A 22119-nucleotide genomic window follows, 5' to 3' on the forward strand; every position below is an offset into this window, starting at 1 on the left:
AATACATTTTAAATTTCCGAGAATAAAGTCATAAATGAACAAGGAAAAAATTTGTAAATTAATTACAAATATACAAAAATAAAATTGTACAAGTACAAGAAAAAAAAGTGTCATTCATTCATTCATTTTCTACCGCTTTTCCTCACGAGGGTCGCCGGGGTATGCTGGAGCCTATCCCAGCTGTCTTTGGGCGAGAGGCGGGGTACACCCTGGACTGGTGGCCAGCCAATCACAGGGCACATATAGACAAACAACCATTCACACTCACATTCATACCTATGGACAATTTGGAGTCGCTAATTAACCTTTTTGAATGTTGGAGGAAACCGGAATACCCGGAGAAAACCCACGCATGCAAACTCCACACAGAGATGGCCGAGGGTGGAATTGAACCCTGGTCGCCTAGCTGTGTGGCCTGCGCGCTGACATTATTAGAACCCTGAAGACATGAAATAACACTCCAAAAGTCACTTTTACACTATTATTCTTTGTTTACATCACGTTGCACCGGCAACAGGATCGACACTGCTAGCATAGCCACCGACTAAGCTAACCAGTTAGCCTGCAAATAACTTATTCTAAGATCAAAAAAGTATTTCAAAAGAAGCAAAAAAAATTACCACTTCCACACTAAATGAGAGGATAACAGCGAAGGAGACCAGGGTTCAATTCCACCCTCGGCCATCTCTGTGAGGTCTGCGCGCTAACCACTAGACGACTAGCATTTAGCCATTTTCTTAGGCAAACACTATTATGCAAGGTGTTAGCATGCTAACTTTAGCATACTAGCATATGTTTTCTGCTATTTTAAATCGGTAGACACAACTTGAAACGCAAAACTATCATGCTAGGTGTTAGCATACTAGCATTTTAGCCATTTTCTTAGGCAAACACTATTATGCAAGGTGTTAGCATACTAGCATATGTTTTTTTTTGCTATTTTAATCTGTAGACACAACTTGAAACGCAAAACTATCATGCTAGGTGTTAGCATGCTAGCATTTTAGCCATTTTCTTAGGCAAACACTATTATGCAAGGTGTTAGCATACTAGCATTTTAGCCATTTTCTTAGGCAAACACTATTATGCAAGGTGTTAGCATACTAGCATATGTTTTTTTTTGCTATTTTAATCTGTAGACACAACTTGAAACCCAAAACTATCATGCTAGGTGTTAGCATGCTAGCATTTTAGCCATTTTCTTAGGCAAACACTATTATGCAAGGTGTTAGCATACTAGCATATGTTTTTTTTTTGCTATTTTAATCTGTAGACACAACTTGAAACGCAAAACTATCATGCTAGGTGTTAGCATACTAGCATTTTAGCCATTTTCTTAGGCAAACACTATTATGCAAGGTGTTAGCATACTAGCATATGTTTTTTTTTGCTATTTTAATCTGTAGACACAACTTGAAACGCAAAACTATCATGCTAGGTGTTACCATACTAGCATTTTAGCCATTTTCTTAGGCAAACACTATTATGCAAGGTGTTAGCATACTAGCATATGTTTTTTTTGCTATTTTAATCTGTAGACAACTTGAAACACAAAACTATCATGCTAGGTGTTAGCATACTAGCATTTTAGCCATTTTCTTAGGCAAACACTATTATGCAAGGTGTTAGCATACTAGCATATGTTTTTTTTGCTATTTTAATCTGTAGACACAACTTGAAACGCAAAACAATCATGCTAGGTGTTAGCATGCTAGCATTTTAGCCATTTTCTTAGGCAAACACTATTATGCAAGGTGTTAGCATACTAGCATATGTTTTTTTTGCTATTTTAATCTGTAGACACAACTTGAAACGCAAAACGATCATGCTAGGTGTTAGCATACTAGCATTTTAGCCATTTTCTTAGGCAAACACTATTATGCAAGGTGTTAGCATACTAGCATATGTTTTTTTTTTGCTATTTTAATCTGTAGACACAACTTGAAACGCAAAACTATCATGCTAGGTGTTAGCATGCTAGCATTTTAGCCATTTTCTTAGGCAAACACTATTATGCAAGGTGTTAGCATACTAACATATGTTTTTTTTGCTATTTTAATCTGTAGACACAACTTGAAACGCAAAACTATCATGCTAGGTGTTAGCATGCTAGCATTTTAGCCATTTTCTTAGGCAAACACTATTATGCAAGGTGTTAGCATACTAGCATATGTTTTTTTTGCTATTTTAATCTGTAGACACAACTTGAAACGCAAAATTATCATGCTAGGTGTTAGCATACTAGCATTTTAGCCATTTTCTTAGGCAAACACTATTATGCAAGGTGTTAGCATACTAGCATGTTTTTTTTGCTATTTTAATCTGTAGACACAACTTGAAACGCAAAACTATCATGCTAGGTGTTAGCATACTAGCATTTTAGCCATTTTCTTCAGCAAACACTATTATGCAAGGTGTTAGCATACTAGCATGTTTTTTTTTGCTATTTTAATCTGTAGACACAACTTGAAACGCAAAACGATCATGCTAGGTGTTAGCATACTAGCATTTTAGCCATTTTCTTAGGCAAACACTATTATGCAAGGTGTTAGCATACTAGCATGTTTTTTTTTGCTATTTTAATCTGTAGACACAACTTGAAACGCAAAACTATCATGCTAGGTGTTAGCATACTAGCATTTTAGCCATTTTCTTAGGCAAACACTATTATGCAAGGTGTTAGCGTACTAGCATTTTAGCCATTTCCTTAGGCAAACACTATTATGCAAGCCCGCTTGTAGTTATTATTATTATTATTTTTTAATGCAACTTGGAGAACAAGTCTCATTGTTGACATACTGCTAATATTCCATTTATACATAAAGAATCCCACTGTATGGAAATTCACTTATCGCAGTCAATTCTGGAACCAATTAACTGTTTACCAATTATTTAACCAACCAATTATTAATCATATTCAGCCTTAAATGTTTTTTTTTTTTAATTTCTTCTTGCATGCTTTTTGAAATGTTGTGTTGTAGGGTGTAAAGGCAATAATTACACCGGTAATTGCTCCTGTAATTGAGCTCTGATTGAGCTACCTGCACACACACACACACACACACACACACACACACACCTCCGCTAAGAAGTGCAATAACACAGCTGTGTTTGGTTCGGGGGCTTTTATTGTCTTACCCTTTATTTACCTCCGTTATTTCCTTTTCCTCTTCCCCTTTGTGCTTTGTGCTCCCGTATCTGCTGACCTTGTCTCGGGCCAAACTTCTGCCCGGCCACCCTGCCTCCCAGAGGGTACAGAAGGCTGCCAAAATCAAGAAAAAGGCGGTGTGTAATAAAAACAGCAAAAACAAACAAACAAAAAAAAAAACACCTTTGGCTACGTCCATACTCTCTCTCACCTTTTCTTTTATTTGTCTCCCTTTCATCAACGCTTTGCATGTCTGATGCCGTCTGATGTCGTGTTGGGTTTTGCCGTCATTTCTACAAGTCAAACACAGAATGCATGCTTCAAAAAATAAAAAAATTTTTTAAAAAAATGCTGAATCGGACGTAGAAACGATTAACTCACTTGTGTCTGATTGGGGATTTTACACACGGAATTTGCATGTCAAAGCGGGAAGGTTTGTGGAGTGAAAGCAATACAAAAAAAAGGGCACTCAGTCAAGTAAACAACAATTACGGGGTTAAAAATAAAAATGAATAATTCATGGTTGCGGTCATCAAAAGTGAATACATGTTACATTTAAGTACGTTTAAACGACATATGGGGTATATACCAAGGGTGTCCAAAGTCTGGCCCAAGGGCCGTTTGTGTCACATTTAGTGGTTTCCGATACGAGTCAAGGACAATATTGGTTCATTTAGAAACGATATAATAAATGTATGCATTGATGTAATGAAATCGTTACACACTAGGAATTTTTTCTTTATGTGCTGCAGGTCACAAATGGCCCCTGGGGCGCACTTTGAACACCCCTTGTATAAAGTGTCCTGACTGTAAAAGAACTCGTAAATGTACATGAAAAAGTTGTGATTTTTTTTTTTTAATAAATTGTAAATTTCCGAGAATAAAGTCGTCAATTTACAAGAAAAAAGTAGCACATTTCCTAGAATAAAATTGTAAATATTGTAAATTTATGGTAGAGTCATAAATTTATGTGATAAAAGTCATAAATTTATATTAATGATTTATATTTATGTACAAGAAAAAGTTGATTTAAAAAAAAAATTAAAATTTCCGAGAATAAAGTCGTCAATTTACAAGAAAAAAGTAGCACATTTCCTAGAATAAAATTGTAAATATTGTAAATTTATGGTAGAGTCATAAATTTGTGATAAAAGTCATACATTTATATTAATGATTTATATTTATGTACAAGAAAAAGTTGTGATTTTTTTTAAATAAATTGTAAATTTCCGAGAATAAAGTCGTCAATTTACAAGAAAAAAGTAGCACATTTACTAGAATAAAATTGTAAATATTGTAAATTTATGGTAGAGTCATAAATTTATGTGATAAAAGTCATAAATTTATATTAATGATTTATATTTATGTACAAGAAAAAGTTGTGATTTAAAAAAAAAAAATTAAATTTCCGAGAATAAAGTCGTAAATTTAGAAGAAAAAAGTAGCACATTTACTAGAATAAAATTGTAAATATTGTAAATTTATGGTAGAGTCATAAATTTATGTGATAAAAGTCATAATTTTATATTTATGACTTTATTCTCATAAATTCACAAAAATAAATTCGGAAATGTAAAGAAAAAGTTGTGATTTTTAAAAAAAATAAATTGTACATTTCCGAGAATAAAGTCGTAAATTTACAAGAAAAAAGTAGCACATTTACTAGAATAAAATTGTAAATATTGTAAATTTATGGTAGAGTCAGAAATGTATGTGATAAAAGTCATAAATTTATATTTATGACTTTATTCTCATAAATTCGGAAATGTACAAGAAAAAGTTGTGATTTTTTTTTTTTTAAATAAATAGTAAATTTTCGAGAATAAAGTCGTAAATTTACAAGAAAAAAGTAGCACATTTACTAGAATAAAATAGTAAATATTGTAAATTTATGGTAGAGTCATAAATTTATATTTATGACTTTATTCTCATAAATTCGGAAATGTACAAGAAAAAGTTGTGATTTTTTTTTTTTTTAAATAAATAGTAAATTTCCGAGAATAAAGTCGTAAATTTACAAGAAAAAAGTAGCACATTTACTAGAATAAAATAGTAAATATTGTAAATTTATGGTAGAGTCGTAAATTTATATTTATGACTTTATTCTCATAAATTCACAACAATAAATTCGGAAATGTACAAGAAATGTACAAGAATTTTTTTGCAGAAAATAAGTTATAAATTTCCAAGAATAACATTGTAAATTTCCGAGAATAAAGTCATAAATGAACAAGAAAAAAAGTATAATTTTTTTTTTATTAATTACAAATATACAAGAAAAAAAATTATACAAGAAAAAAAGTGTAATTTATTTAGAAAAGTGAGTCTTTTTGTTGAAAATCGGGGCATATAAAAAGACATTTTGTGTACTTTTGTGTGTATTTTAAGCCAGTTTTCTGAGTATTTCCATCTGCTTAATTAATTTATACTAAACCTTCTTTTTCTTTGTTTTTTTTTTTTTTTTTTTAAATTTCCACCCCACCTTTTAAACGATTCATCTGACTAGCATTGCTTTACCACTTGGACAAAAATGCATGGTGATTTTTTTTTTCCTTTTAGGTTGTCTAAAACGTGACACACACACGCAGTTTGAACATCCCTTTTGTTTACATTTGGTGTATGTATTCTCCAGAGCCCGGACGGGGAAGCTCAAACCCTCACAGAGGTTGATCTGTTCATCTCCACGCAGAGGATCAAAGTCCTCAATGCAGACTCGCAGGTGAGTCCTAGTTCTGCAGATCTGGTCACATGACCCGCGGATTAGAGCAGACTTGGTAATACTCAAAAATGCTTAGCAGGGTGACTCAACACATCAGCTCCAGTTTCATGATATGAATATTTCTTATATGATCTCATGCAGCTTCTCGGCTTTTAAATTGGATCAGAACAATATATGAAGGTGGATGATTTGAATTTGTCTGGCGTCTTGGTCCTGCGTGGGTTTTTCGTGTGTGTGTGTGTGTGTGTGTGTGTGTTTGATGTGCTGCACTGCGGTGTCAAACCAGCCATTTTTGCTTCAGTTCCCGCCCCTTCCTGAACACTTTGAGGGAAAAAAAAAAGACATCTAAGCGTCACGAAGCAGCTTCAGTGGCGTTTTTTCCGACACTTTTTGGCGCCGCTACTAATCAGGCGAATGCAGTCACGCATCACGCAACATTAACGAACGATGCGGAATTAGCGCGTTTAGAAATGTTAGCTGTTGCATAGCCGACTAAAAAGGATCTTTTAAAAACAGCAACAGGCTAGTTCACTGATTTGGTTTCTTAATATTTTTGCATGTTTCGCAAAAAGTCATTGACCTCTAAAGCTAATAAGTGGTGGGGCAACAACTGCAATCAAGCATTTGTGCTAACTTGCAATGAGTCTCTTCCAGCTCTGTGGAGGAATGTTGGCCCATATTCTATAAATGTTAAGTGTTAAAGTGTTCGACCCCTTCCTCCATTATTTTGACTAACTTGCAATGAGTGTCTTCCAGCGCTGTGGAGGAATGTTGGCCCATATTCTATAAATGTTAAGTATTAAAGTGTTCGAACCCTTCCTCCATTATTTTTTGGTAATACTTAAATGTCTCAGATCATCCAACAAATGTAAATATTAGTCGATGACAACACAAATGCGATTTTGAGCAACTGCAATCAAGCGTTTGTGCTAACTTGCAATGAGTCTCTTCCAGCGCTGTGGAGGAATGTTGGCCCATATTCTATAAATGTTAAGTGTTAAAGTGTTCGAACCCTTCCTCCGTTATTTTTCGGTAACACTTAAATGTCTCAGATCATCAAACAAATGTAAATATTAGTCGATGACAACACAACTGAACGCAAAATGCGATTTTGAACAACTGCAATCAAGCATTTGTGCTAACTTGCAATGAGTCTCTTCCAGCACTGTGGAGGAATGTTGGCCCATATTTTGTAAATGTTAAGTGTTAAAGTGTTCGACCCCTTCCTCCATTATTTTGACTAACTTGCAATGAGTGTCTTCCAGCACCGTGGAGGAATGTTGGCCCATATTCTATAAATGTTAAGTATTAAAGTGTTCGAACCCTTCCTCCATTATTTTTCGGTAATACTTAAATGTCTCAGATCATCCAACAAATGTAAATATTAGTCGATGACAACACAAATGCGATTTTGAGCAACTGCAATCAAGCGTTTGTGCTAACTTGCAATGAGTCTCTTCCAGCACTGTGGAGGAATGTTGGCCCATATTTTGTAAATGTTAAGTATTAAAGTGTTTGAACCCTTCCTCCGTTATTTTTTGTAATACTTAAATGTCTCGGATCATCAAACAAATGTAAATATTAGTCGATGACAACACAACTGAACACAAAATGCGATTTTGAACAACTGCAATCAAGCGTTTGTGCTAACTTGCAATGAGTCTCTTCCAGTGCTGTGGAGGAATGTTGGCCCATATTTTGTAAATGTTAAGTGTTAAAGTGTTCGACCCCTTCCTCCATTATTTTGACTAACTTGCAATGAGTGTCTTCCAGCACTGTGGAGGAATGTTGGCCCATATTCTATAAATGTTAAGTATTAAAGTGTTCGAACCCTTCCTCCATTATTTTTTGGTAATACTTAAATGTCTCAGATCATCCAACAAATGTAAATATTAGTCGATGACAACACAAATGCGATTTTGAGCAACTGCAATCAAGCTAACTTGCAATGAGTCTCTTCCAGCACTGTGGAGGAATGTTGGCCCATGTTCTATAAATGTTAAGTCTTAAAGTGTTCGAACCCTTCCTCCATTATTTTAAATGTTTCAGATCATCCAACAAATGTAAATATTAGTCGATGACAACACAACTGAACACAAACTGCGATTTTGAACAACTGCAATCAAGCGTTTGTGCTAACTTGCAATGAGTCTCTTCCAGCGCTGTGGAGGAATGTTGGCCCATATTCTATAAATGTTAAGTGTTAAAGTGTTCGAACCCTTCCTCCATTAATTTTTCGGTAACACTTAAATGTTTCAGATCATCAAACTCACTGTGGTTAGCTAAAGTCCCAAAGCTTTAGACTGGAATGTTTGGATTTTTTTTTTCTCCTTTAATAAAAAGTTTCATTTAAAAAAAAAAGTAGAAACACTTTTTCACACCACTGTATGTGCTCAATATATTTTTATCATTAATTATTAATTTAGAAAAATTATATTTATTTTTTTATTTATGCAGTCGCTACAGTCCCTTTTTATGTTTTTCTCCCACGTCAACAGGAAACGATGATGGACAATGCGCTCCGCACCATATCCTACATCGCTGACATTGGAAACATCGTGGTGCTAATGGCGAGACGTCGAATGCCCCGCACAGCCTCCCAGGACTGCATCGAAACCACCCCTGGGGCACCGGAGGCCAAGAAGCAGTACAAGATGATATGCCACGTCTTTGAGTCTGAGGATGTAAGTGTGTTTATTTTTATTGTTGTTTTATTTTTATATTTATTCATTCATTTTCTACCATTTTATACTCACGAGGGTCGCTGGAGCCTATCCCAGCTGTCTTCGGGCGAGAGGCGGGGCACACCCTGGACTGGTGGCCAGCCAATCACAGGGCACATATAGACAAACAACCATTCACACTCACATTCATACCTATGTACAATTTGGAGTCGCTAATTAACCTAGCATGTTTTTTGGAATGTGGGAAGAAACCGGAGTACCCGGAGAAAACCCACGCATGCACGGGGAGAACATGCCCAAGGGTGGAATCAAACCCGGGTCTGGGAATGACTTACTGTTGGTTGTTTGTCTATATGTGCCTTGTGATTTGCTGGCCACCAGTCCAGGGTGGGACAGCTGGGATAGGCTCCAGCACCCCCGCGACTCGCGTGAGGATAAGCGGTAGAAAATGAATGAATTAATGAATGAATTTTTAGAGCCCCATAGACTTGAAATAACACCCCTATAGTCACCTTTAGACTCCAGAAGAGACGCCGCCGCTCATGTAGCATGTGGAAAGTAGTTCGTTCTAAGCTTAAAGTGTTTTAAACGGACTCAGATGCCAATAATGTACCACTTCCACACAGAGTAGGAGAACTTTTTTCATTGTATCATGCTGGACATGCCGTGGCTGATTCCATGCAGTGTTCTCCCCGTGCATGCGTGGGTTTTCTCCGGGTACTCCGGCTTCCTCCCACATTCCAAAAACATGCTAGGTTAATTAGCGACTCCAAATTATTCATAGGTATGAATGTGAGTGTGAATGGTTGTTTGTCTATATGTGCCCTGTGATTGGCTGGCCACCAGTCCAGGGTGTACCCCGCCTCTCGCACAAGAAGACAGCTGGGATAGGCTCCAGCATACCCCTGCGACCCTGGTGAGGATAAGCGGTAGAAAATGAATGAATGGATGTCTACTATATTGGCTGGTAGTAGAGTAATGGTGACTATAGGGGTGTTATTTCATGACTAGAGGGCTCTGAACAGGTTTTATACTGTATTGATGAAAATATGGCTGTACGGTAGACGAGTGGTTAGCATGGCGTTTGCATGTTCTCCCGTGCATGTGTGGGTTTTCTCTGGGTACTCACTGTGGTTAGCTAAAGTCCCAAAGCTTTAGACTGGAATGTTTGGAATTTTTTATTCTCCTTTAATAAAAAGTTTCATTAAAACAAAAAAAGTAGGAACACTTTTTCCCACCACTGTATGTGGTTGATATATTTTTATCATTAATTATTAATTTAGAAAAATTATATTTATTTTTTTTATTTATGCTGATGAATGATAATGAATGGTTCTAATCACGTTTGATTTTTATTTGATTTTGGTTAGCATCACAGTGTTTGTAGCTCATTGTCTATTTCTGTTTCTTGGTAGTTCTGGTCTGGTTTGATGCATTGCTGTGGAATCGTGCACGGATTTATTGATCCCGAACGTTGACTTTTTCCACGCCATTTTCATTCTTCCTGTCTTTCCTTGCGTCCCAGGCCCAGCTAATCGCTCAGTCCATCGGGCAGGCTTTTAGTGTCGCTTACCAGGAGTTCCTGAGAGCCAACGGCATCAACCCGGAGGATCTGAGCCAAAAGGAGTACAGCGACATCATCAACACGCAGGAGATGTACAACGATGACCTCATTCACTTCTCCAACTCGGAAAACTGCAAAGAGGTGAGGAAGATTTGGGGATCCTGGTTGTGTTTTTTTTTTGTCTCAGACTCACCAACCGCATGATGATGTGCAACCGTCACCAAAGCATGTTGACAGTGACTTGTTTATTAGATGCAGATTATCCGGTAAAATCTGCTTAAAGCGTGGCAACGCACGCCTTTTTTTGCACTACTCTTTGGCCCTTCATGCTCCCATAAATATTACGAGGGGCTTTTTCGGAGGATTAGAAGCGGTGAAACGTGTTATGCTGTGTGAGCAGAGAGGCTACACGGTCGCTGGCTTACAAACAGCTGCCACGCAGCGCAGAAGGTCGTTTACAGCCTGGGGTGTATTCATATTCGTGCACACTTTGCCAACAGGAGGATACCCAGCATACCTTGCGGGTTACACATTCATTGCATGTATATTATTCCATTACAAAGGACCGCATTACTGGAAAAAGGATGCAAGGGATTTGCTGTTAGCATTGCTATCATGATAATATTAGCGTAGCAGCCCTTTTAACGTTTTTTCATAAATAGGCACTTATATAAACAATTAGGATGCTAGCAGCATGTTTGCATAGTAGCATTTTTATCCATTTTCATATATGGAGATATTATAATGTGAGGTATTAGCATGCTAACATGTTTGTATTAATAGCATACCAACATGAACATACTAACATTTTTTGTGATTTAGGCGTTAGCATGCTAATGTTACAATGTTAGCATACCTTGCGGGTTATACATTCATTGCATGTTTATTATTCCATTACAAAGGACCACATTACTGGAAAAAGGATGCAAAGGATTTGCTGTTAGCATTGCTATCATGATAATATTAGCATAGCAGCCCTTTTAACGTTTTTTCATAAATAGGCACTTATATAAACAATTAGGATGCTAGCAGCATGTTTGCATAGTAGCATTTTTATCCATTTTCATATGGAGATATTAGAATGTTAGGTATTAGCATGCTAACATGTTTGTATTAATAGCATGCCAACATGAACATACTAACATTTTTTGTGATTTAGGTGTTAGCATGCTAACGTTAGAATGTTAGCATACCTTGCGGGTTATACATTCATTGCATGTTTATTATTCCATTACAAAGGACCACATTACTGGAAAAAGGATGCAAAGGATTTGCTGTTAGCATTGCTATCATGATAGTATTAGCAGAGTAGCCTTTTTAACGGTTTTCATAAATAGGCACTTATATATAACAATTAGGATGCTAGCAGTATGTTTGCATTGCTAGCATGCCACCATTAGCATAGTAGCATTTTTATACCATTTTCATATGGAGATATTATCATGTTGGGTATTAGCATGCTAACATGTTTGTATTAATAGCATGCCAACATAAACATACTAACATTTTTTGTGATTTTATGCTAGGCGTTAGCATGCTAACGTTAGAATGTTAGCATACCTTGCGGGTTATACATTCGTTGCATGTATATTATTCCATTACAAAGGACCACATTACTGGAAAAAGGATGCAAGGGATTTGCTGTTAGCATTGCTATCGTGATAATATTAGCATAGTAACCTTTTTAACGGTTTTCATAAATAGGCACTTATATAAACAATTAGGATGCTAGCAGCATGTTTGCATTGCTAGCATGCCACCATCAGCATAGTAGCATTTTTATCTATTTTCATATGGAGATATTATAATGTTAGGTATTAGCATGCTAATATGTTTGTATTAATATTTTTGCAATATTATCCCATGAAATATGGACTTTATTCCCATAATACACCCCCCCCATATACTTTTCCAGAAATTACAACTTTATTTTGTTTTGTTTCTCATATGATGGCTTTTAACTCCGGTTTCCTCCCACATTCCAAAAACATGCTAGGTTAATTAGCGACTCCAAATTGTCCATAGGTATGAATGTGAGTGTGAATGGTTGTTTGTCTATATGTGCCCTGTGATTGGCTGGCTCGCCCATAGACGGCTGGGATAGGCTCCAGCACGCCCCGCGCGACCCTCGTGAGGATAAGCGGTAGAAAAATGAATGAATGAATGTATTAGTCATGCCAAAATGATGCGTTGCTGCTGGATGTTCACACTATGTGAGCGATACTATAAGTTTTGACGACCACTCCAGGGTGTACCCCGCCTCTCGCCCGAAGACAGCTGGGATAGGCTCCAGCAACAACCGCAACCCTTGTGAGGATAAGCGGTAGAAAATGAATGAATGAATGAATGACGGGCTTTTAAAATGAACCCAAAAAGAAACAGAATTAGGAATAATGTGTCTTAGTGGACGATGGAACCTAACCTCGTGTCCGCCGTCGCCCACAGCTGCAGCTGGAGAAGACTAAAGGCGAGATCCTGGGTGTCGTGATTGTGGAGTCTGGTTGGGGCTCCATCCTCCCCACTGTCATCTTAGCCAACATGATGAACGGCGCGCCTGCGGCACGCTCGGGCAAGCTGAGCATCGGGGATCAGATCATGTCCATCAACAACACCAGCCTCGTCGGGCTGCCACTCGCCACCTGTCAGGGAATCATCAAGGTACAGTGAGACAATTATAATAAATGACACGAAAAACGGGATAACGGCTGTGGGTGTTATTTGTGTGTAAATAAGGGCTTAAAGAACCAGGTTCAGGTGAAAATGAACATCGTCAGCTGCCCTCCTGTCACGACGGTCCTCATCAAGAGACCCGACCTCAAGTATCAGCTGGGCTTCAGCGTGCAGAACGGCATTGTGAGTTTCTTTTAGCATGTTAGCATTGGTAGCATGCCACCATCAGAATAGTAGCATTTTTATCATATGACATATAATTATCATATAACATTTTTTCATATGGAGATACTATTATGCTAGGCGTTAGCATTCCAACATTAGCATGTTAGCATTGCTAGCATGCCACAATCAGCATAGTAGCATTTTTATCATATGACATATAATTATCATATAACATTTTTTCATATGGAGATACTATTATGCTAGGCGTTAGCATGCCAACATTAGCATGTTAGCATTGCTAGCATGCTACAATCAGCATCGTAGCATTTTTATCATATGACATATAATTATCATATAATTTTGTCATATGCAGATACTATTATGCTAGGCGTTAGCATGCTACCATTAGTATATTACCATTTTTATCCATTTACATAGGCAGCCACTATAATGCTAATGAGCATGCTAACATGTTTGTATTGATAGCATGCCAACATGAACATAGTAGCATTTTAATCATATGACATATAATTATCATATAACATTTTTTCATATGGAGATACTATTATGCTAGGCGTTAGCATGCTAACATTAGCACGTTAGCATTGCTAGCATGCAACCATTAGCATATTACCATTTTTATCCATTTACATAGGCAGCCACTATAATGCTAATCAGCATGCTAACATGTTTATATTGGTAGCATGCCAACATGAACATAGTAGCATTTTAATCATATGACATATAATTATCATATAAAAAATCCATATGGAGATACTATTAAACTAGGCGTTAGCATGCTAACATTAGAATGTTAGCATTGCTAGCATGCTACCATTAACATATTACCATTTTTATCCATTTACATAGGCAGCCATTATAATGCTTGTTATTAGCATGCTAAAATGTTTGTATTGATAGCATGCCAACATGAACATAGTAGCATTTTTATCATATGACATATAATTATCATATAACATTTTTTCATATGGAGATATTATGCTAGGCGTTAGCATGCTAACATTAGAATGTTAGCATTGCTAGCATGCCACCATTAGCATATTATCATTTTTATCCATTTACATAAGCAGCCACTATAATGCTAGTTATTGTATTGATATTGTATTGATAGCATGCCAACATGACCATGGTAGCATTTTTTTGCGATTTTCATGGGTAGACACATAAATAAACACCACTGATTTGCTGGGTGCTGGTATGTTAGCATTGTTATCATGATAATATTAGCATAGTAGCCTTTTTAGCAGTCTTCATAAATAGGCACTTATATAAACAATTAGGATGCTACAGCATGTTCGCATTGCTAACATGCCACCATCAGCATCGTAGAATTTTTATCATATAACATATAATTATCATATTTTTTCATATGGAGATACTATTATGCTAGGCGTTAGCATGCTAACATTAGAATGTTAGCATTGCTAACATGCTAACATTAGAATGTTAGCATCATCAGCATAGTAGCATTTTAATCTATTTTCATATGGAGATATTTCAATGTTAGGTATTAACATGCTAACATGTTTGTATTAATAGCATGCCAACATGAACACACTAACATTTTTTGTGATTTTATGCTAAGTATTAGCATGCAAACGTTAGAATGTTGGCATTGCTAGCATGCTACCATTAGCATATTACCATTTTTAGCCATTTTCATAGGCAGACACTATAACATATAATTATCATATAAATTTTTTCATATGGAGATACTATTATGCTAGGCGTTAGCATGCTAACATTAGAATGTTAGCATTGCTAACATGCTAACATTAGAATGTTAGCATCATCAGCATAGTAGCATTTTAATCTATTTTCATATGGAGATATTACAATGTTAGGTATTAGTATGCTAACATGTTTGTATTAATAGCATGCAAACATGAGCATACTAACATTTTTGTGATTTTCATGAATTTATACTTAAGCAGACGCTTAGCACTACCATACAGGGTGGTAACAAGTATACTAAAAAAAAGACAAGTTGTGGGCTGAAAATGGCTCCCAGCCCACACTTTGGACACCCCTGTGGTATAAATTATTTTTCCTGGTTTTGGACACTTCCGGCTGCGCACATTTAGTATGCATGTTTGCGTTTTTACCAGGATAATTTTGTCTTTTTTTTTTAGATATGCAGTCTGATGCGTGGCGGCATCGCTGAGCGAGGCGGCGTCCGGGTTGGCCACCGGATCATCGAGATCAACGGGCAGAGTGTGGTGGCCACGGCGCATGAGAAGATTGTCCAGGCACTCTCCAACTCCGTTGGCGAGGTGACGCTGAGCACACACACACAACAAAGTCCGGTGCCTGACATTCCGGTTTATCCGTTTTCATATGCGGATACTATTATTCTAGGCGTTAGCATTCACAGGCATTAGAATGTTAGCATTGCTAGCATGCTACCACATAAATAAACACCACTGATTTGCTGGGTGCTACTATGTTAACAGTAGCATAGTAGCATTGCTAGCATGATAATATTAGCATAATAGCACTTTTATCCATTTTCATATGCGGATACTATTATTCTCGGCGTTAGCGTTCACAGGCATTCGAATGTTAGCATTGCTAGCATGCTACCACATAAATAAACACCACTGATTTGCTGTGTGCTAGTATGTTAACAGTAGTATAGTAGCATTGCTAGCATGATAATATTAGCATAGTAGCACTTTTATCCATTTTCATATGCGGATACTATTATTCTCGGCGTTAGCGTTCACAGGCATTCGAATGTTAGCATTGCTAGCATGCTACCACATAAATAAACACCACTGATTTGCTGTGTGCTAGTATGTTAACGGTAGCATAGTAGCATTGCTAGCATGATAATATTAGCATAGTAGCACTTTTATCCATTTTCATATGCGGATACTATTATTCTAGGCGTTAGCGTTCACAGGCATTAGAATGTTAGCATTGCTAGCATGCTACCACATAAATAAACACCACTGATTTGCTGGGTGCTAGTATGTTAACAGTAGCATAGTAGCATTGCTAGCATGATAATATTAGCATAATAGCACTTTTATCCATTTTCATATGCGGATACTATTATTCTCGGCGTTAGCGTTCACAGGCATTCGAATGTTAGCATTGCTAGCATGCTACCACATAAATAAACACCACTGATTTGCTGTGTGCTAGTATGTTAACAGTAGTATAGTAGCATTGCTAGCATGATAATATTAGCATAGTAGCACTTTTATCCATTTTCATATGCGGATACTATTATTCTCGGCGTTAGCGTTCACAGGCATTAGAATGTTAGCATTGCTAGCATGCTACCACATAAATAAACACCACTGATTTGCTGTGTGCTAGTATGTTAACAGTAGCATAGTAGCATTGCTAGCATGATAATATTAGCATAGTAGCACTTTTATCCATTTTCATATGCGGATACTATTATTCTCGGCGTTAGCGTTCACAGGCATTCGAATGTTAGCATTGCTAGCATGCTACCAACATATCGGCTGGTCAGTGTTCACAGTTTCATCCTGTTCATTCTGTTTAAAACTGAAATAGTCCCACAATGGGGCTGAGACATTTACCTTAGGAACCATCGCCTTTGTACAAACTCTTTTCCATTTTGCTATAAAACCAACACGCCCAGATGTTGTCACAGATACACAGACAGAGTGAACCCTCTTGTCATCCAGCATCTTTGGTCGAGAGAAGGAAAACAAACAAACATAAAACCACTGTTATTGATTTAACAGTTTAACATTAATATTTCTTCACAACCTGTCAACTTAGTGACAGTTGTACATAACAACCTACCTCTCTGGAATGCAATAACATTCAAAAATCGCCGCTTATTTAGGTTAGCATGATTAGTCACGATCCAACAGGTCTTGCTAGCGCTAGCTTGGGGTTAGCTTATGTTCAAATACGCTCCTACAAAACCACTTTAATAACAACTCTGTCTTTTATCGACTTTCTCTAATCTTTAAAGTCGACTTTCTCAAATCTTTAAAGCTATTAGTGTAAGTATTTTATACTTTACACGCACCTGTGGTAAAGAATGAAGGGGGTGATGTCTCATCTTCCTCTGTCGTCGCCTCACGTACTTGTGCATCACCATCGCCCTCTAGTGGACATACGGGTATTACAACCATAGCATCAAGTGCAGCTTGTGGCCCATTTATTTATTATTAATTAAAAAATAAAATAAAATCAAAACATGAAAAGAAAGAAGTTGTCAATTAATACAAAAAAAATAATTTTACAAGAATAATATTATCAGAAAAGATAATTTTATTATTTAGTAAAAAATAAAATATCAAAACATGAAAAGAAAGAAGTTGCCTTTTAATACAAAAAATTGTCACTTTACAAGAATAATATTATCAGAAAATATAATTTTATTATTTATTTAAAAATAAAATAATATCAATACATGAAAAGAAGTTGTCATTTAAGACAATAAATTGTCATTTTACAAGAATATTATCAGAAAATATAATTTTATTATTTATTAATAAAATAAAATAAAATCAAAACATGAAAAGAAAGAAGTTGTCAATTAATACAAAAAAATAATTTTACAAGAATAATATCAGAAAAGATAATTTTATTATTTATTAAAAAATGAAATAAAAACATGAAAAGAAAGAAGTTGTCATTTAATACAAAAATTGTCATTTTACAAGAATATTATCAAAAAATATAATTTTATTATTTATTTAAAAATAAAATAATATCAAAACATGAAAAGAAAGAAGTTGTCAATTAATACAAAAAATTGGCATTTTACAAGAATAATATTATCAGAAAATATAATTTTATTATTTATTTAAAAAAATGAAAAAATATCAAAACATGAAAAGAAAGAAGTTGTCAATACAAAAAAATTGTCATTTTACAAAAATAATATTATCAGAAAATATAATTTTATTATTTACTAAACAAAATAAAATCAAAACATGAAAATTGTCATTTTACAAGAGTATTATCAGAAAATATAATTTTATTATTTATTAAAAAATAAAATCAAAACATGAAAAGAAAGTTGTCAATTAATACAAAAAAATATCAAAAAATATAATTTTATTATTTACAAAAAAATAAAATCAAAACATGAAAAGAAGCTGCCATTTAATACAAGAAAATTGTCATTTTACAAGAATATTATCAGAAAATATAATTTTATTATTAAAAAATAAAATAAAAACATGAAAAGAAAGTTGTCAATTAATGCAAAAAATTATCAAAAACTATAATTTTATTATTTATTAAAAAATAAAATATCAAAACATGAAAAGAAAGAAGTTGTCATTCAATGCAAAAAAATGTCATTTTACAAAAATAATATCAGAAAATATAATTTTATTATTTATTAAAAAAAATAAAAAATCAACACATGAAAAAAAAAGTTGTCATTTTACAAGACTAATATTATCAGAAAATATAATCGCAACAAATGTTTTATTAAAGTCGCAATATTCCGAGAATCAAACAAAACAATGAAGTTGTATATTTTGGAAAAATTTTGGTTTGCAATAAAATGTTCTAATGTTACAATAATAAAGTAGAAAAATCACAATTCTGAGATTAAAAGTCTAAATTATGAGATTAAAAAGTCATTAATTGTCATTGTTTGTCCTTCTAGATTCACATGAAGACGATGCCTGCCGCCATGTTCCGACTCCTCACGGGCCAGGAGACGCCGATGTACATATGAAGCCATGAAAGGATCCACAAAAACAATAACAACAACAAAAACTGTTATTGTACAAACCCGGAGGTTTGTTTGTCCCATCGTAAAAAAAAAAAAAACGTCTCGTTTGTGCTCTCATTTCCCATCAGTGACGTCAAAAAGACTTACTATTTTTTTATACTTACGCACGTAAAGGCCAGATTCCTTCCCCCTTGATTATTTATTTCCTGTTGTACATTTTTACTGAACTCTTCCGTCCCGCTGCCAAGCAGGAAGTGGTTTTTTTTTGGTTTGAGGTGGAATCCATTGAAACCTGCTAAGCGGATGAATCTAATGTGGATTAGTGAATGAAACTGGTGTGTGCAGGAAGAAATGCCATATATGGGCGTAGGACCAGAGCTGTCCTATCTAGTCTTTCACAGGCCATATGTAGTGTATGTTCCACTTTATTTAACATGGCAATACACACCCACCTTGGCAGACTCTTTCCATGGAAGTCCGCTTCCGACACTGGAAAGGGAAAATATATCCCGACGGTAGGTCACGATTGTGAGATAAAAAGACGTGAATATGGAATAAAGTTGAATTTGTGAATCTAAGAAAGTCATATATTAGAAAAAAGTTACAGTTGTGAGACAAAAAGTCATAATTATGAGATAAAACTAAAAGATAAAGTCCAAATTATGAGATAATAACTCTATAAAAGTCGCATGTATAATTGAGATACAAAGTCATATATATATATATATATATATATATGATAAAAAACTAAGAAGTCAGAAATAAAAAGTCACAATTATGATATAAATTCACAATTGAGATAAAAAGCCCAAAATATGCCAAGAAAATTCAAACTTATGATTAAAAAGTCAAATTTACGACATAAAAAAGTCAAAATTCTGAGATAAAAAAAAGTAAGTAAGTAAAATGTCATAAATATGACATAAGTAAAAATTCAAAAATAAAACATCATAAATAGGACATGAAAATTCATAATTGAGATTAAAAAAAAAGTCAAAAATATGCCATGGAAATTCAAAATTATGATTAAAAAGTCAAATTTACAACATAAAAAAGTCAAAATTCTGAGATACAAAAATCATAATTGAGAAAAAAAGTCACATTTATTAGGTAAAATAAAAAGTAAAAATTCTAAAATAAAACATAAATAGGACATAAAAATTCATAATTGAGATTAAAAGTCAAAAATATGTCATGAAAAGTCAAAATTCTGATGAAAAAGCCAAAAATCAAGGTTTTTAGATACAAATGTCATAATTATGACATAGAATTCCATAATTAAGATATAAAGTCATAATAAAAAAGTCAAAATTCTGAGATAAAAAATCATAATTGAGAAAAAAAAGTCAAATTTGTTGGTTAAAATGTCATAAAATACAAAAAATATATAAAATATGACATAAAAAGTAAAAAAATATAAAATAAAACATCATAAGTAGGACATAGAAATTCATAATTGAGTTAAAAAGTCAAAACTATGAGATAAAAAGTCATAAATATGAGCTAAAAATATATAGAAAGCCAATTTTGAGATTAAAAAGTCAAAAATATGCCATGAAAATTCAAAATTATGATTAAAAAGTCAAATTTATGACATAAAAAAGTCAAAAGAGTCAAATTTATTACGTAAAATGTCATAAATATGACATAAAAAGTAAAGATTCTGAAATAAAACATCATAAATACTGATATAAAAAAATCATAATTGAGAAAAAGAGTCAAATTTATTAGGTAAAATGTCATAAATATGACATAAAAAGCAAAGATTCTAAAATAAAACATCATAAATACTGACATAAAAAAATCATAATTGAGAAAAAGAGTAAAATTTATTAAGTAAAATGTCATAAATATGACATAAAAAGTAAAAATTAAAACATCATAAATAGGACATAAAAATTCATAATTGAGTTAAAAAGTCAAAACTATGAGATAAAAAGTCAAAAATATGCCATGAAAATTCAAAATTATGATTAAAAAGTCAAATTTATGACATAAAAAAGTCAAAAGAGTCAAATTTATTAAGTAAAATGTCATAAATATGACATAAAAAGTAAAGATTCTAAAATAAAACATCATAAATACTGACATAAAAAATCATAATTGAGAAAAAGAGTAACATTTATTAAGTAAAATGTCATAAATATGACATAAAAAGTAAAAATTCTAAAATAAAACATCATAAATACTGACATAAAAAATCATAATTGAGAAAAAGAGTAACATTTATTAAGTAAAATGTCATAAATATGACATAAAAAGTAAAAATCCTAAAATAAAACATCATAAATAGGACATAAAAATTCATAATTGAGTTAAAAAGTCAAAACTATGAGATAAAAAGTCATAAATATGAGCTAAAAAAACAAATTATTGTGATATAAAAAGCCAATTATGAGATAAAAAGTGAAATTATGAGCTGCCTTCTTGTCACTCAAAATATTCACTTTTTTTTTCCACAGTTCTGACTTTCTCATCTCATTCTGACTTTTTATCTCATAATTGTGACTTCCTTCCAATTGTCGGAAAGGGGTCTTCCATACTTTTCTAAATATGATCCACTGGTCAAAATAACAATAACACAAGTTGGTTGCATCACGTCTGCTTCCTGTGGCGTACACGCGTGTGTTGATCTTTGCTGTTCCTGACTGAAGTGAATGTAAAACCGTAATGTGAGCCGTTCCATTGCCATGCCAAGTATTTGAATGTGTGTACATAATGAAAACAAACTCGTCAAGTATTGTGCTAATCATGTCGGAAGAGAGGGTTTTGGTCACTGCAAACATCCTCCCACTCCGCCATTGGATGCTGGGAACTAGGAAGTAAGAATCACACTGTGACAGGGGCAAAAAAAAAAAAAAAAACGCAGCGAGTAAGGCTTTTTAACGATGCACTGTACTCCATTTAATCGCGTTCTAACATGATCTGTGTGCATGCCTCGTAATGTTGTATCATGTCATTGTGGCAAAGGTAATAAAACTGGAGATAAAACCTCCATGATTGTCTTGGGACTGGAGCGTCTAACAAAAATCTAAAAATACTAACAAAAAAAAAAAAATACTAACAAAAATAACTTCAGATCTCCTTAAAGCGACAACACATCCAATCATTAATCATTAAATACTGTTATACTAGCAGAATAGGCCCCGCTCTAATTGTGAGGGCAAGGTGAGTAGCGGCGAGAGCTCACTTCATTCATTCATTCATTCAGCGAGAGGCCAATCACAGGGCGCATATAGACAAACAACCATTCACACTCATGCTAACATGCTAACAATGAGCATGATAGTGCTAGTCTTTATATCTGTTTACCTATGAAAATGGCAAAAAATGCTACAATGCTAATGTTAACATGCTAGCAATAGTAATAGTAAAATGTATGTTTGCATGCTAATGTTACTATTGCTAGCATGTTAACATTAGCATGCAAACATAAATTTTTTATATATGCGTCGAGCTAAA

General features: G+C 34.3%; 1 protein-coding gene and 1 long non-coding RNA gene across 3 annotated transcripts in view; one reads left to right on the forward strand and one right to left on the reverse strand.

The window, feature by feature from the left end:
* The window catches only part of apba2b (amyloid beta (A4) precursor protein-binding, family A, member 2b), a 54591-nt gene extending 34425 nt beyond the window's left edge, over nucleotides 1-20166 (forward strand). Inside the window, exons 7-14 of one of the 2 annotated variants that reach the window (XM_058078748.2) lie at nucleotides 3250-3285; nucleotides 5781-5867; nucleotides 8366-8551; nucleotides 10077-10256; nucleotides 12561-12773; nucleotides 12849-12968; nucleotides 15104-15244; nucleotides 18589-20166. In XM_058078748.2, coding sequence (XP_057934731.2) covers nucleotides 3250-3285; nucleotides 5781-5867; nucleotides 8366-8551; nucleotides 10077-10256; nucleotides 12561-12773; nucleotides 12849-12968; nucleotides 15104-15244; nucleotides 18589-18660 — 1035 coding nt within the window. In that variant the 3' untranslated portion in view covers nucleotides 18661-20166. The remainder of the gene's footprint in view (nucleotides 1-3249; nucleotides 3286-5780; nucleotides 5868-8365; nucleotides 8552-10076; nucleotides 10257-12560; nucleotides 12774-12848; nucleotides 12969-15103; nucleotides 15245-18588) is intronic. The other variant, XM_058078750.2, reaches the window with a different exon arrangement.
* Nucleotides 2818-10562, reverse strand: LOC131132806 (uncharacterized). The gene is made up of 3 exons (XR_009130436.2): nucleotides 10125-10562; nucleotides 3360-3441; nucleotides 2818-3262 (listed from the first exon to the last, which is right to left on the reverse strand). It is a non-coding gene; the product is annotated as an uncharacterized LOC131132806 (long non-coding RNA).
* Nucleotides 20167-22119: the final 1953 nt, after the last annotated feature.

The sequence above is a fragment of the Doryrhamphus excisus genome, linkage group LG1, assembly GCF_037039965.1.
Source record: "Doryrhamphus excisus strain RoL-2023G ecotype Guam linkage group LG1, RoL_Dexc_Guam_v1.1, whole genome shotgun sequence".
In the NCBI taxonomy this organism is placed as follows: domain Eukaryota; kingdom Metazoa; phylum Chordata; class Actinopteri; order Syngnathiformes; family Syngnathidae; genus Doryrhamphus; species Doryrhamphus excisus.